Raw genomic sequence first — 16673 nt, 5'->3', positions numbered from 1 at the left:
CTTCAACACATCCAGGGAAGTTCATACTAAAACAATTCTTTTAGCCTTTGAGTTCCACAATATTTTGCCTTCCCCCTCCCCCTTCTTTCCCCCTTTAATTTTGGCAACCTGCTATGACAAACTAACTTGGCTACTTCTTTGGATTCAGTGAGAATACAAAGAATGGCAATATGCTAATACAAAGCTCTAATGGCCTTGAAAGATTAAACTCCCTATTTAGTCAATAAACAAGCTGTTATTATACCTTTGATATTTTTCCACGATTCTCAGGGTTTATTGTAATTGCCCTAATATTAATTTGGGTTGAGTATTTCCTGCAAGCTGACAAGAGGCTAGTTATTAGTTTTCTGGGAACACCCTCCCGCCCTTCCCATTATCTCATTATCTCTTGAAGAGAAATGTGAAACGTTTGTATACAAGCTCCTCTAATGCCAAGTGACCCTTAATTTTGGTCTGACACCTCTTTTCTGCTTACCTGGTCCCAAGAACACAAAGGGATGTGGTTTCCTCAATATAGAAATGTTGTTCAGAAACATTTTGCCCGTATCTGATCTTGTTTTAGAGTAAACAAGAATGCAGCCCTGCTAACTTAAATGGTAGGGATAGCCTACATTATTCACAAGGGCTTAGACTGTCAAACTAAAAAATGCTGGCAATAGAAAAGGAAAAAAACACCACACAAAATGTAGTTTGACTTTAGTGTGAGCTTTCACATATCACCAAACACTTCTTCAGACATGGGAGTGCAAATACATGGTGATGTGATTCAGGCAAAAAAAAAAGAGAGGGGGGGGCAGAGCTTCTAGAAGTTACTGTTTTAGAACTACAGTCCAAATAAAGTAACTTTGTTCTGGGCTGAATGGTTTGTGTGAGAATTAGATACTTCACTGTCTGTCCTCAATATTTCTTAAGACTGGATAGAAAGTACAAACCACCTCATTGGGAGGATAGAAGAAGCCTGTCAAATTTCCCTGTTAGTAAATCACTCCTCACAGCTGTTTGTGAGAGACCTAGAGCGCAACTGTCTCTTCAAGAGAAGGGAGAGCCAGCTGCTCTCTGTGAACCATTTGCTTCTTTACTAATAAAATTCTAGGCACCCTTCCATGAAAAATGGCAAGCACTTAACTGGCATCAGAGGGTTTGTTCTACAGATTTCTTTGTGTTCCCCTTTAACGTTTGAATGTTTTCCAGTGCACCCAAAACGGCTGAAACCCTGGTGCTTAGTCTTGTAAGCCACACTAGAGTAGGCCACTTGAATTAATGGAACTTATGGGGGAGTTGGCTGAATTGCTCCGTGGTTTAGGTCTCTGGCCGTGGAGCCAAAGGTTGTGAAATGGATTCCCCCACTGTGCCACTGAGATAGCCTGTGTGGCCTTGGGCAAGCTTCACAGCCCCAGGGCAATCCCAGAAGAAGGGATTGGTAAGCCTCTTCTGAGTATTCTCTGCCTTAAAAACCCTGAAAAGGGTGCATTGGAGAACTGACTTTACAGCATGTTGGTTGTTGTTGTTGTTATTGAGTTGATCCACCAATTCCCTACTGATTTGGGACTTCTCTAGTCCAACTTATTGTATTAAGCAACAGGATTTCAGCAAATATTTGGCAAGTGTTCAATTAATATAAGGCTGCTTCTACATGTTCTGTACGATCTTGGGCCCGTCAGGCTTCATGAATTCCAGAGCTAGTTCCAAAGCTTTACATGCAAACCAATATAGGCTGTGGGTCTCAGGAATTTAAAATGTGCCATACTAAACCAGGGATTTCAGATGGCATTGCTCCAAAGGAAACAGATACATACTTTTGTTTGAGACTGATAACCTGTAACTAAAACAGCACTTAATTTGAGAAGAGTTATGGAATGACAAAATCCACTCCAATTTCTATGGAAAGCATCCATTTGTACATGTAGTTAGTTGTTGAATCTAGAAAAGGGTTTAAAAAAATCTTTGACGCCTCACTGATGGTGACATTCTCCTTTTGGATTGTCATTTATGCAGACATATTCTTTCTTTCCATGATTGTATATGAGTTAATATACAAAAGATGTTGCTATCAGTGCTGCAGTGATATATTGCTCAACTCTCTAGCCTAGGACTTTACTGATCAAGCAGTATGTTTGTTAATGCAATTATTCCTATCTTCATTCTCCATGTGATCTTGTCTGGATAGAATCTTAATACATTAAACAAGATAAGTATATAATTTAATTAGGATAGTGGGATTTAGCAAAATGTTTGATTACAGCTAGTATTTCTGAATTTTCTGAGTAACAAAAACTTCAAGGTAAATTTTATTACACAATCAGTATGGAATGTGGAAACATTTCTGTATGTATACCACTTCCATTCTTCCAAGATTTATTTACAGTGTACATGTGTTTTTAAACAGGCAGTGATTCCCTTGTTGTACCAGGCAACAGAATAAACTCTGTTCCAGTTTCTCCAAAATCATCATCACCAAAATCACTTGGCATAGAGAGAATCCATCTCAGGAAGTCTTCCATGAATGAGCAGCTTCTGGACTCCAGACACTCCAGGTATGGGATGTTTGACACTGCTGAAGACTGCATTAGAATGATTTCTGTTTGCTCAACTTTATTTTAAAGAATTGTGCCTGTGTTAAAAATTCAGAGGTGTTTTTAAAAACATCTGCTCTTGTCAAATCAGAAAGTCTGATGCTTGAACACCACCCTAAGAGTGTTATAGAGCTTTATGGGCCTTTAGGAAGACTCAGAAGGCTATGTTCATCACAGCTGATGTTTATGCCCGAAAGGGTTAATTCCAGTATGAAAACAATTAACCATTTTCAATCATATAAAAGTTCATCTCAGTATCAAGGTAGAAATCATTTCATTGTTGGAATAATTCCAGGCAACATTAGATTGTTTCTTTCTAAAAGCTTTATCTACATTGCTTCTGTGTTCCATATGCACAAAAATCTTTTGAAGTTATTGAAAACATGTAACTTTTTCAGGAGTTACAAGCACATTTCAGTTGTGCAGAACTTAAAGACACATCACTGAAAAAGCTGTAGGTACAGACACTTGAATCATGTAAAGGACAACCAAAAGTGTCACAGCTGTGAAAGAACAATAGGTACAAATACTTGAAAATATATGAAAACAAACTTAAGTTGCAGGCAAATACTTAAGTCAGATTCCAGTCCAAAAACAGGAGGATAAAAGGCACAATAAAAAGTATCAAGTAGAATGTTTCAATTATATTCTAAAAATGCAGGAGCTTATAGCATAGGCACAATCCAAAAGCAGAGAATAAATCTCTGAAATACATCAGTTAAAAGCATTATAGCTTTAAGTAACTTTTAGTCTTTAAGCATGGATCGACATCCTTGATTTACTTCATTGGATGGTGGAAGAATCAAGAGAGAAAGAAAAGTAAACTCCTTTGTGTGACTTGTTGGAAAGAATCCTACATTTTTGACTCAGGCTATCATGTCTCCCATGGTGGCACTGCGAGTTAAACCACAAAGCCTCTGGACTGTGAGGTCAAAAGATCAGCAGTTTGAATCCATGCGATGGAGTGAGCTCCCGTCGCTTGTCCCAGGTCCTGCCAACCTAGCAGTTCGAAAGCATGTAAAAATGCAAGTAGAGAAATAGGTACCACCACGGTGAGAAGGTAACAGTGTTCTGTGTCTAGTTGCACTGGCCACGTGACCACGGAAGCTGTTTATGGACAAATGCTGGCTCTACGGCTTAGAAATGGGGATGAGCACTGCGCCCTAGAGTCAGACACGACTGGACGATTTGTCAAGGGGAACCTGTACCTTTATCATGTCTCCACTCATACTTCAAGGGCATTTGGAGTCCTTCTCTTTTTTTGCCCCAGCCCCGAAAAACTGCTGCAGAAAGTCAGCAATACTTATGTGAGACAACTTTATCACTGCCAGGTATTGAATCCCTGATATTATCTGGATTTTTTTTCCTTTTGCAACTTATGGGTCTATAGTCATTGAACTTCCACTGTCTTCTCTGTGAAGTGTGAACCCTGTGATAATTTGCTGCCTTTGCCATTGCATTTAATTATCAGAGTAATGGCTATTCCATCATTCCTATGTTGTGGTCCTGAATAAAATTTTCAGGTGCACTTTCTCTCATAGTCTTTCTGTATTCTAGTCATCTTGCACCGAGGCACAGGAATGCCTATACTGTTTATTTATTTATTTGTTTGTTTATTTATTGCATTTATATGCCGCCCATCTAGACATAGTCTACTCTGTTCTGCTTTGTGTTTTGCTGAAAATATGAGAATGGTGGTGATGTAATTGATTCCTCTATTTATGATCACAGAGATCTATTGTCAACACATAGTACTCCATACAAAACAGTGGAGAGACAGCACCAGGGAGGAAGAAGCATGCCGACAACCCCAGTTCTCACACGCAATGCATATAGTAGCACTCATTTACGGTAAGTTGATTTTCTTCTTTCATTAAAAATTCTTATGCCAAAGCATTTCCAGTATGAAAAAAACCCCATCTATACTCAGGAGTAAAGGAAACTTACTAAAGGTAAAGGTTATGAATTTATCCATTACAGATGACCTTTAAATGGAGAGACTAGATACACAAATGTTCTTGACTCAAAGGAATTTAAGGACTTATTAAGAGCATGAGGTCAAACAAGTATTTTGATAAGTTTTTATTTGATTATTATTCAGGTATGAACTTTTTGTTCACTGCACTGCTTCCAGAAAAGCACTTCAGAAATGCTTAAAATTAATAATTATTTTAATGATACATTCACCGCTTATACTCAGCATTGTTTTTATGTCTGTGAAATTTAAATTCATGGTGGCAAGATTGTAGGGCCTTTGGATAATAGACTGGTGGAATGTGTGACTTGATCTCTAGTACAGTAGTTATGTCTTGCTGTATTGAAAACATTTTAATTGAATATCATCACTAAACTAAATGATTAATAGTCAATCATTTAATTTAGTGATGTTATTCAATCGTCATTAAACTAAAATGATTAGGTTGGGTGCTCATGTGTGATTCAGCCCTTCAGCCAACAGTTTAGGACCTAATGGCTGAAAGCCAGGAGTAAATTGCAACTAGAGTAGGCCCAAGGATTTGATGGAACATAAGGAGAGTTGGCTGACCAAATCCCTATTGATTAGAAATGGAGGTATTTGTATCCGTATATGAATATACCCCCACACAGGTGGACATAATGAGGGTCCAGCTCCCTGGGGCCAGGCTGTCCACTCACCTTCCGCTGTTGCCATAGGCTTTGCGCTCCCTATCACCGTGGAGCTCACGGTCTGGGAGCAACTCTTTGACCTTGCAGAAAGGCTTGTCCTCCTGCTTCCTGCCAGGAGCAGCTTGCAGACTGCGAGCTCTGGAGCAATAGGAAGGGTGTAGCCTGCAGCAACAGCAGAAGGTGAGTGGACGGTCCAGCCCCAGGGGGATGGACCCTCTTTATGTCCACTTGTGTGAGGATATTAGTATACGAATACCCCCATCTTTACTATTGATTCAATGTGCCTATTGGAATTGCAGCTTAGTACTGGATTTAGGACGTGGTGGCAGGTTAAACTGCAGAAGCCTCTGTGCTGCAAGGTCAGAAGACCTGCAGTCATAAGATCGAATCCACGTGATGGAGTGAGCTCCTGTCACTTGTCCCAACTCCTGCCAACCTAGCAGTTCAAAAGCATGTAAAAATGCGAGTAGATAAATAGGTACCACCTCGGTGGGAAGGTAACGGCATTCCATGTCTAGTCGTGCTGGCCACGTGACCACGGAAACTGTCTATGGACAAACGCTGGCTCTACGGCTTGGAGACAGGGATGACCACCGCTCCCTAAAGTTGGACACGACTAGACAAAATGTCAAGGGGAACATTTACCTTTACTGGATTTCAGCCATTGTCTTCTGTGAAATCTGAAGATCTTGGTGTGAATATGTGGGCTTATTATAAAATATACTAGAACTGAAGGGCAATTCAAATGGTCCCCTGTTCCAGTTTTCTATCAAATGTTGATGTTCTTTCTCTCAACTATCCCTATTAGATTCCTATCTGGACTTCCCTTGAAAATTTTCAAGAAAGAAAATACAACATTTCCCATAGGTTGCTTGCTTCTCTATTGAATCTTTTTTTATGTTTTTACTTATTTTTTAAAGTAAGTGTACTTAATGATAGCTCATGCTGCTGTTGGGTATGACTGTAACAAGCATACATTTCTGCTTTCCCAGCCCCGATAAATCACCCCAGCACTGCAGGCAGCGGAGTGGCAGCTTGGAATCCCAGACCAACGTACTGTCCGAGACTGCCAAAGAAAAGCCAGTATTCACCCTTTCAAAATCCCAAAGGAGCAGCAGTACAGAAATCCTAGATGATGGATCCTCTTACACCAGCCAGTCCAGTGCAGAATACTATTGCGTGATCCCAAATCCGAACCCCTGCTACACCACCCAGACCCTTGACAACCGCACAAGAAACAGGAGAAGGTCCAAGAAACAAAGCATTTCTGCTTCCAATTCAGGAAGCATGCCAAACCTCGCCCAGAAGGACATCCGCAATGGTGGCTACCAAAAAGGTCCAGGGAACCTATCAGGCAATTGCTACATTACTGGCTACACCCCTTACCCAGAGTGTGATGTGTACTATAATGGTGGCTATGTGTATGAGAATGGCACAGAGGGCCAGTACACCGTCAACCCTTCCTACCGCTCATCAGCACATTATGGGTATGAGCGCCGCTACCGGGAGTTCAGGTCTTTCCATGAAGAGGAGGTGGAGAGAGTTCCACACAATCCCTATGCCACCCTGCGCCTGCCACGAAAGCCCTCTGTAAAAGCTGAGCACATCACCAAAAATATTCACAAGGCCTTAGTAGCGGAACATCTTCGTGGCTGGTACCAGCGTGCCTCTGGGCAGAAAGACCAGAGTCTTGGCCTGCAGGCGGGCTTGGACACTGACCGAGGGTCCCATAGAAACCTGGGCTTTGCTGGACTGCAGGTGCCATGTTGTTCAAGCAGTCGCGCATCTTCTTTCTCTTCAGGTAACTGTCAGTGTGTTGTAATTGATTTCTGACATCCACCTCTCCATTCCCTGATTTTTTGTGACTTGGGAACATAGTCAACTGTGATGGGCTCTCTGGGTTCTAAGAAGGATTCTGTCGTAGCCTTGCCTGGCGACCTTGGTGTTCCATTGTTGTCTCTCATCTATGTGCTAAAAAAGCCCAACACTGTTTTAGCCTTGTTTACCTTCCAAAATTAGATGAAATCATTGTGTTCAGGATAGTATAGTGAATCATAAGAACTCCGGTCCAGTTCTTGCCAGTGTAGGTGTGTCTGCATGCGTAGAGTTCCACTGACTGAAACGATTTCTCAGCATCATTCACTTCCAAGTATAACTCATTCCTTTGCATGCACAGAGTTGTTCCACCATTTTGATTAAATGGAAGAGCCCACTGTCGTAGAAACTCTTTATCGGCATTGCAGCACACATAGAGGGCTTTGAATTCATGACAGAAACAAAGCCCCAAGACCCAAATGATCTACTGGTGCTCTTGAATCATTGGTTTATCAAGGGGCCCCAGAAATCCCTGGAGATGATACTACTAAATTTGCTCTCTCAATCCATTCAGTGCATGAAGCGGGCTTTGGAGAAAATAATTATTCAGTTGTGGGAAGCAGTGAAACAACCATTGGGAAAATTTTTGAAGCTTGGTATGAAAAAGTTCCAACAAAGTATTTGTGCTAGTCCATCTCAGCACTTTGGCAAACAAAAATTGTTCGTTTTTAAAGGATTATTGCACTTTAAAGATTAAAAATTGACAATATCCCATAGTGCTTAAAGCACTCTCTGGGCAGTTTACGATTTTAATTCTGCAGGATACACACTGCACACACAAACACTTCGTGAGCTGCTTATTCAATATATCCTTGGAAAGATGGAAAATTGAGTCATCCTCAAGCTGTCTACCTGAGCCCAGGATTGAACTCAGGTCATGAAGAGAGTCTCCCATGCAGTCATGCAATTTAACCACTGTGCCATGAAGTTTCAGAAAATATAAATGCATTATAATGGGAGCGGGATGAGCGCCACCCCCTAGAGTCGGACACGACTGGACAAAAATTGTCAAGGGGAACCTTTACCTTTACCTATAATGGATGACTATAGTCCTCCAGGTGTTCTTGACCTGCAGCTCCCATGCTGCCCTAGCCAACATAGCTAGAGGAGAAAGATTATGGTAGTTGCAGTCCACACAGAGAGAGAGGACACAGCTCCTCACCCCTAACGTAGACTATATAAGAACAGGTAAGAGAGCCCCACATCTTGCTTTCTAAACTATAGTTTGTATCAAGGTAAATATATGGGTTCAAATGTGAACACTATTTCCTTTTACTGTTCAGTGTTTACATGTTTTGTTAACATCATTCTGTCAGTCTAGGTATGGTACTATAAAAGAGGCCATGGCAAATTTCTATAGCAGCTACTCTGGATTAAGAGACAGGAATCTAGACAAGACTTACTGCACTGGTTTTGAAAACATGGTCTAACTGGTTTAGAAGATATTTGGATGTCAGCAGTACTTGGGAGGTTAAGAAACATGGGAGAAGCCTATTTATCAGCACACCCAAGTGGTTCAACTAGTCCTATATCCTGTCTCTCCCACAGTGGTCAGATCCAGATAGTTAATGAAGTGTTTAAGCACAGAAACAAGCAGTAGATCAATCCAGATTTTTTGTGCAGTGGAAGTAGACAAGAGAATAACACAAAAACTGAAGTTTATGCTCATTTCTGCCAATATCTGTATCATTGGGATAGCTATGAATGCTAGTTCTTTTCATTAAAAAACAACAATGCACTACAAAATAAATTGATTCTCATGCTTATTCTTCAAGACAAGAAATAGTGTAGCACTTTGAAAGAAAGACTGAAGGATTGAATTCAGAATTGTAAAAGTCTTAATATGGATACATTCTTACAAAATCAGGACACAGAAAACAAAATTGATGGACATCAGAGGGCATATTTTGAATACTGGGCATATTTGGAAAATGATGGAGCAAATGCTATAGAACTTGACATAAAAATACATAGTTTACAGAATTTGGATTAATATCAAAAGCTTAATAGATATCATACTTATAGATCTGGAAAACATACTAATGGTAGAAAGATGAAGAATAGAGTGTTAATGTTAATTTTTATTTGGATGTTAGTACTTTGAGTTATAAGAAAACGGAGTAGTTAAAAAGGAAGCAGCAGCACTGATTTGTAGTTGTTCACCTTGTCACTTTATCATAAATGAAAATCTAGGGATATATTATTAAAGAGGTGCCTTGTCTTAATCTGTTGGCTAAGCATGTCACTGACATCCATTACTTTTGGAAATACTCATTTGAACTGATTCAATTGCACATTTTCTGCTGGTAGGAAGTCCCATCAATCTGTTGCTCAGTTTTGGGGTCTTAACCTCTTTGGCTCTGTCAAAACAGTCAGATTTTCAACTATTTGCACATTTGTGAGGAAGAAACACACATCCTCCTGAAAAGTGTATTGGCCAAATAAGTTATTCATTTTCATGTTTTCCCCTCCTCTTTTTTAGCGTCTTCTGCAAACACCTCTGGGAACTGGCGGACTCAGATTCCACTGGGACTTTCTGATTATGACACGCTGTCTCAATCCTCATACACCAGTTGTTATGGGAACATGCATGGCAACCACCCACTGCAGAGCAGGTGAGCCATGTTGCAGTAGAGTTGTTGGATGGTGAAAACATTTTGCATGTAGGCTGTAGGGGAACCACATCCACAGTCGTTAAATATCCCCTCCCCCCTAGTTTTGCTTCACTAGTAGTGGCAAGCAGAGCATATTATTAACCACAGACTTCAGTGGAATGTACTGAAATTAGATTGAATTAGAAATCTATTGATTCAATGAGAGTTTGTACCAGAAAGTTGTGTAAGAACTATAGACATTATTTATTTCACCCACATACCCACTTAATCAGTGTTTTCCAACCTGGGAGTTATGATGTCCAAGGAGGTCGTGGGTCACCTTATATGTGCTATAGCCCTTGTTAAATAATTTATTCCTTGACCTTTCACAGGGGGATTCAAAAGTTAGTGTGTATATGAGAGAATCAGGCCCTTTAGGGAAAAACAAAGCCTCTGCTTTCTGAGGATGGTTCACCCATTAAAAATGCCTTTTTATGCAAATGTGGTGAGGGAGGTTGCAGGTTACTTATAAAAGGGAGTTGTGAGTTGAAGCTAGGTGCATCCGCATGGCAGCAGTATAAGGTGCATAAAGGAGAAGGAAAATCCTTAGTAGGCTCCTGTTAAAAAACAACTGTTGTTCTTTTAAGAAAGTACAAAAATTGTCAAGTACTGAATAAATTGAAAAATGTGTAAGCAAGATCAAATCCTTTTTCTCCCCATACTAATTTCAACAACTGGAATCACTCCAAAATCTGCAGGTACAAATTTGAAACATATACCAATAGCTGCTAATTTGCTTCCTGGAATTCAGAAATCATTGATTTTGCAAACCTATCATCTGACCAGCAGATTTTTAGGACTTGATTTCTAATTTTTTGGGCTTAACCCATTGATCCACTCCCATACATCAGAAATGCTGAGAAATAAGTACCATGTAACAGCAACAGCAACAATAACAGCAGTGCATTTCAGTGGTCCCCATATTGGAGCGTTGGGAACAATACAGTGGGATGTTATATTATAATCAGTTGATTATAATACTGGTGTTCATTTCTGAAATAACATCATCAGAGCTGTAAAAATATTAGGAACAGCATACATACTACACTAGCATTTTAAAAGAAACTTAGATTTTTGGTTAAAACTTGTATCTGTTCTATAATACCAGTCAAAGATTGTGTGTTGTATCTTAATAATAATAATAATAATAATAATAATAATAATAATAATAATAATAATAATAATAATAATAATAATAATAATAATAATAATAATAATAATAATAATAATAATAATATCATACTCTCATCGTAAGGTGAGGCAGTGTATTCCTGTTGTAGATGGAGCATTCTCAAGATCCTGTACTTGAACAACTGATGTACCCCATTATTTTCTGATGGCCGCTTTCTGCATTTTTCCCCCTCATTTTTTTCATGCCACTACTGTCAGCAGCAGGGCCTCTGGGATTTCATTCCCTTGCTGCCAACTGTTTCTCAAGCCAGCCCTTTTAGTTTCTTCCAATCCCTGTTCTCTGTTTTGTGTCTGCTCCCTCTCGTTGTCTTGATTCCACCTGTTACCCATCAGAACAGAGGGCTCCTGTTCCCAGAACTGTTTGTGCCTGCAGAAATGATATCATGTTTAAATTGTTCTGTGTGCTTAATGTAGCCAACACAGCATAGTAAATACTTGTGACCATTCTGTCTGTGGTTTTTAATGGGTGGGTGCCTCTCACTTTGCTTATGACCGAGCTGGCTTGCCTGAAGTTACCTAGTGAGATAATAGCATTTGCTTTATTCTGCACACTTTTCTTAAAAATCTATGCCAGTTATCTCAGCTTATTTTCATCTAATCCTTAACTAATCTTCTTGTATTTTTACAGTTTTCTTTAGTGGAGGGACTCAAGCCAATACTATAATTATAACGTTTTATTACTAATTATCTGACTTTCCCCTCTCCCTGGATTTCAAACAACAGAGGAGAGTGCTGTCGTTTTGACAGGTTCACACCAAGGTCTAGTCTGGACATAGAGTTAAACTATCAATTAGTGTTACATATGTGAGCTTTGGATGTATGTACCCCATCCCTCTTCTCTGACACAGCCATTATGAAGTGATCATAAGCCTTTCCTTTTATTTTCAGTCAACTGTAGTATTAACATCCAAATCATAGGCTGTTCTTAACCTTAACAATGGTTTATGGAACCAACCTGCTTTATGAACAATGGCTTGCTTCCTCACCATGTTTCTTAGAAGTAACCATACATGAACTGGACATTGCAGTAAAATGTCTGACACAGTCTGGAAAGAGGAGCCAGTGATACCTGTAGATGATGGAGCTCCTATGGCTCATCTGTCACCAGTGACATTGGAGAAGTCCATACATAGGACTTTCCCATCCCCATTGGACTGATATCGCATCTATGTACTACCCCTTCTTTCTGACCCCATTCTTTAAATCTATATAGGACCATATGATATAAAAATGGTAACTTACAGTTCTTGTTTTTATAAGTATGTTATATGCTATACTGACTCTTTGTGACGATGAAATAGACATCAAACCAAGTTCTCTAATACAGTACATATGTTCTTAATATATGTTTATATTACAAACATTTTAACTTATTAGTTGCTAGGAAATCAAGATCCATAATTAAAATCACACAGAGAGGTGCACAGAAGGTTGATCTGTCAGCTAAAACCACATTCACTGTGGCTGTTTTTTCTGCAGAGGTCTTAACTGGGCCTTAATTTGTTCACAATTCAGACTTATCCCCCTGGTGCAAATTCTATTGATTTCAGTATTTAAAAAGTAAATAGAAAACCAATAGAAGAAAGTAGTTACTGATTTTAAAGGAGTCCCACCAAAAGACACTGTACTAGAGTAGTACCTGAAGCCCTCTGTTCACCTTGCATGTCACTGATGGGCATCCTTGTTTTTTTACAGGGCATACACTGAGACAAGCCACTTGGGCAGTGGTGACAGGAACCAGCTGGAAGGTGATTTGCAAGACAGCGAACAGAGACTGTTTTGGCATGAGGATTCAAAGCCTGGGACTTTAGTGTGAAGCTGCCTTCTGCTTCAGAGTTACCCTATGTGCCTTGCACCTTACGTTGCTCCCATAAAAACCAGCTTTCTGGTACAATTCGAGAATGAGGATCATTATAGAAGGGTCAACATGCTGTTGAGTGAGAGAAGGCTGCAGAGTCTTTTCCATGCTAGCACAACATTCAGAATCCAAAATAACCCAGATGAGGAAGGAATGTCGCAGGTCATCTGGTTTGAAATCTTCAAACACAACATGGATTAAAATATTTTGGAAAGCACTTTTTTTAATAAAAAAAAGATGATGATGATGATGAGTTGCTGACATTGCAAGCATCTAAAAATGTGAAAAGGACATTCTTTTGGGAACAATTTTAGGAGCACAATTCAGAGAGGAAGAAAGTGGCAATATCAAAATCCCTTCTACTGTCAGTTCTGCTGGAAAAGAGCTTGGGAAATTAGTTGGTGGCCTGTTAAAGACAGTGTGGCCAGGAGAACAGAGCAGAAGGTTGCCTTGGTGTTGCAGTACGATTTGAAGGATATTTGTATTTTTAAACAGTATATCGAATGAGGTTAAAGATGGTTTTAAGGTGTGCTGTCCGAAACATGTCTTTAACTCTTTAACAGCATTTTAAGAGAGGAAAAAAGAAGGAAGTAGGCATTGCTCATTGCAGTAGCTGAGCCTACAGAGAGGAGTTTTTGGGGGTTGTTGTTGTTGTTTTCTTTCTGGAAAGCACTAGTGGGCAGATTCAAACTGATTCAAAGTCGATACGAACATACAATTTTATAGTTTTTCATGCTAGCTTTTTATTTAAGCAACAATGCATTCAGGTTTTAATGCAGAGTGCACCGGGATACACTTGAATCCTTTCAGCCAAGGCTTTTGTGATGCAATTGCCGTGCCTCCTTCACGGAGGGTTAAAAGAGATTGAATCAACACTGTCTTCCATTTTCAACCCTTCCACCATTTCCCACTGCTTCTTTCACCTCTTTTTTTTTAATTCCCCAAAATAAAAAATCTCTTCAGGGGGAAAAGATGGAATAAGTGTACGGTGTTTTTCATTTGGAAAGTGTTGAGATTCCTCCATCTGAGCATCCTTATGTTCAGTCTCCCATAAGATACAGAAAGTATGTCCAGCAAAATGAATTCCTGATGTGGTAAGACATCCATTACATTAAACAATTTGATTCTGTTGGCCAGTATTATTCCCTCTTTTAACTTGGATGCAAATGCATTTAACAGTAACACCAAACAAGTACCTTAAAATTAAGGGGCATTAAAATAGCAGACTACGTGATCTGAAAAACAAGTGCACTGTCCAGTGCTTGTCCCAGTCAAAGAAGTCAAGAGCATGCCCTCTGCATACTTCTTAAAGGTCCTCTCCCAGTTGTGATGATTAGAGCTGTGCTGGTTATCTGTTGCTCAGAGGGCAGGGAAAAGGGGGAAAAGGAGCACCCAGTTTTAGTCTATGCTTCAGAATGAGTGGACTTGAGTATTGACAATGTGGTCAATCATTAGGCAATTCAGAGGCATGATACATGTGTCCCACCCCCTCCCATGATTTTAAACGAAAGATTGCTTGTGCATGTTGATTGGCTTCTATAGGCCAGGGCAACAGAATGATCTATAAGCATGATCGCACGATCCATGAATATTGGTTTTGTCACATACACAAAAAGGCGTGGGGGAAACAGAAAAAGAAACTGCAGGTTTTATCTAGGAGGGATCAGCCTACCTCATATCACCTACCTGTAGGAACGAATCAGCAACCGGTTACCTAGTGGAATTTTGCAACAGCTGAAAAGTCTTTTTTTTTCTAAGCTACCCTGTGCTTCAGGACATTATACAATGGTGCTGTTGGGGAATCCTTTTTTTAAAAAAAATATAACAACATAGGATATATCACTCCTTGTTCATATTGTGAATAGAAAAGTTTCTGGAAAAAGAGTTTTTGGAACTTTTTTTTTTTTACTGATACTCCAAAGCATGTAAAAAGAATTCTATAAATATATATATATTATATATACAAAGAGTTTTCGAATTTGTTAAGCTGGTCCTTAGTCATTTGTATTATTAGAGTTAAAGTTTGGAATAAACATAGAAAATGAAAGCAAAAAAACTCCATAATTTATTTCTTTTGTGTATATATGTATAGCTTTTTAGTGGGAGGGAACACACCTTTTTCTTACTCTTTTACTGTTCCTGCCTTTTTAAAGGTCTGTTATATGAGATAGGTCAATAAATTTAAAAATATTTACTAAATATTTTCAGTATTTTTAAAATTAATTTGCTTCTTTGTTTAACCTTTTATCACTGAGTTGCGGCATTAAAAATAAATCATAAATATACAGGGGCAATTTTAAGTATTTGTAAGTTGACTTTATTGAGAGAATAAAGCTTGTGTTTAATGGTTCCCTTTGAAATCAGTGGAACTTTTTACAGTGACTCTTAACTTTGGCTAAATGGTATATGGCCACATTGTAAAGAAAGATTATGACCAGAATCCTATTGATTAGTTATGTTGGTACTAATGCAGTGGTGCAAAGTGAGTTGTTGCTACTAGTTAACAAATCACTCCTTGTATCCCTCATTATGCACCAGTCATGTGAGTCGGTGTGCAGTGAGGGATTCAAGTAGTGACTCATTAACTAGTGGCAATTCGCAAATACATAGAGTTCTTATTCTCTTGACCTCTTTGCTGCTCCATCCCCATTGACATAATGTTTTGGTTGAATTTAGAACATGCAGTCTGCCAGTAAGAAAGGTACTTACATCTCCACTGCAGAGAGGGACATAGTGCATCCAGGAGTACAGAGAGCAGTGATCTTAGCAATATATATGTTCAATGGAGTGGGGGGATTAAATAAATGCAAACACCTAGTTCCATTTTCCATCAAATTCTTTTCTCTAGAGATGCAGAATTATATAGCCACTTTAACAGAACCTTTTTGTCTGTTTCAGATTTCTTTCTTGCAGCACTCGGCTGTACTCTGTGACAATATAATGTTACAGAAGTGACACGCCCATTGATTTTGCTCTGATTTGTCTAAAATGTGTGGGCAGTCTCCAGTTGTCTCCTGGCTGCTGTGCTTATTCCTGGACCTGGAGGGTTGATCCTGTAACACCTAATTCTAAATATTTTTATTTAAAAAGTGGCTTGTTTTGTTTGTTTGTTTTTTGTTTTTTTGTTTTGTTTTGTTTTGTTTTTTAAGTGGGAAAGCTTCTTGCTTTTTCTTGTGGCCACAATCAGTTATATGTCAACCGAGAAAAAAAGATCCACTAAGTTTATATATGGGTATTTAACCAGGGTGGGAGGGACTTGTCATGAAAAATAATATGATTTAAAAAAATGTTGGGGCAGACCTAATCCAATCTACTCAGAGGTAAGTCCCGGTGGGGCTTAATTCCAGGTATATGGCTGTAAAATGGCATAATAATCATGTACCATCAAGTCAATTCTCACTTATGGCGACCCTTTAGGTAGAGAGTACTCAGAAGTGGTTTACCATTCCCTTCTTTCAAAGGCATCCTAGGACTGTGCAGCTTGCCGAAGGCCACAGGCTGGCTCTACCTGCAGGAGGCACAATGGGGAACCAAAATCACAACCTATGGCTCCTCGGCCAGATACCTAAAACATTGTCTCCTAAACATAGCCTCCCTCCCTCCCACCACACAATATTTCTGCAAACATACTGCATTTTTACTGAAAATTAAATATATGCATGGAAAAATAAATAAAAACCTTGGAAAGAAGACAGCCTATGTATGGGACTGATCAATAAATAAACCTACACACAGGAATAACACAATGGGATTTATTTATGGGTAGATCTGCATTAATTTACACAGTTAGGGAACTTCAGTCCCATGAAAACATCTTGTGCAATTAAACCATGTTGAAGGTGGTACCCTGGGCACTTGTGCAGATGGCAGACATTT

The 16673-nt window shown here is 39.2% G+C and overlaps 1 protein-coding gene across 4 annotated transcripts in view; it reads left to right on the top strand.

Moving 5' to 3' along the window:
- The window catches only part of FRMD4B (FERM domain containing 4B), a 268223-nt gene extending 253370 nt beyond the window's left edge, over nucleotides 1-14853 (top strand). For all 4 annotated transcript variants that reach the window (XM_072989416.2, XM_072989417.2, XM_072989415.2 and 1 more), the window contains 5 exons: nucleotides 2387-2534; nucleotides 4305-4424; nucleotides 6212-7020; nucleotides 9577-9709; nucleotides 12635-14853. In XM_072989416.2, coding sequence (XP_072845517.2) covers nucleotides 2387-2534; nucleotides 4305-4424; nucleotides 6212-7020; nucleotides 9577-9709; nucleotides 12635-12755 — 1331 coding nt within the window. In that variant the 3' untranslated portion in view covers nucleotides 12756-14853. The remainder of the gene's footprint in view (nucleotides 1-2386; nucleotides 2535-4304; nucleotides 4425-6211; nucleotides 7021-9576; nucleotides 9710-12634) is intronic.
- Nucleotides 14854-16673: the final 1820 nt, after the last annotated feature.

Source organism: Pogona vitticeps, chromosome 2 (assembly GCF_051106095.1).
Source record: "Pogona vitticeps strain Pit_001003342236 chromosome 2, PviZW2.1, whole genome shotgun sequence".
NCBI lineage: Eukaryota > Metazoa > Chordata > Lepidosauria > Squamata > Agamidae > Pogona > Pogona vitticeps.
This window is presented reverse-complemented; position numbering and strand designations above follow the sequence as displayed.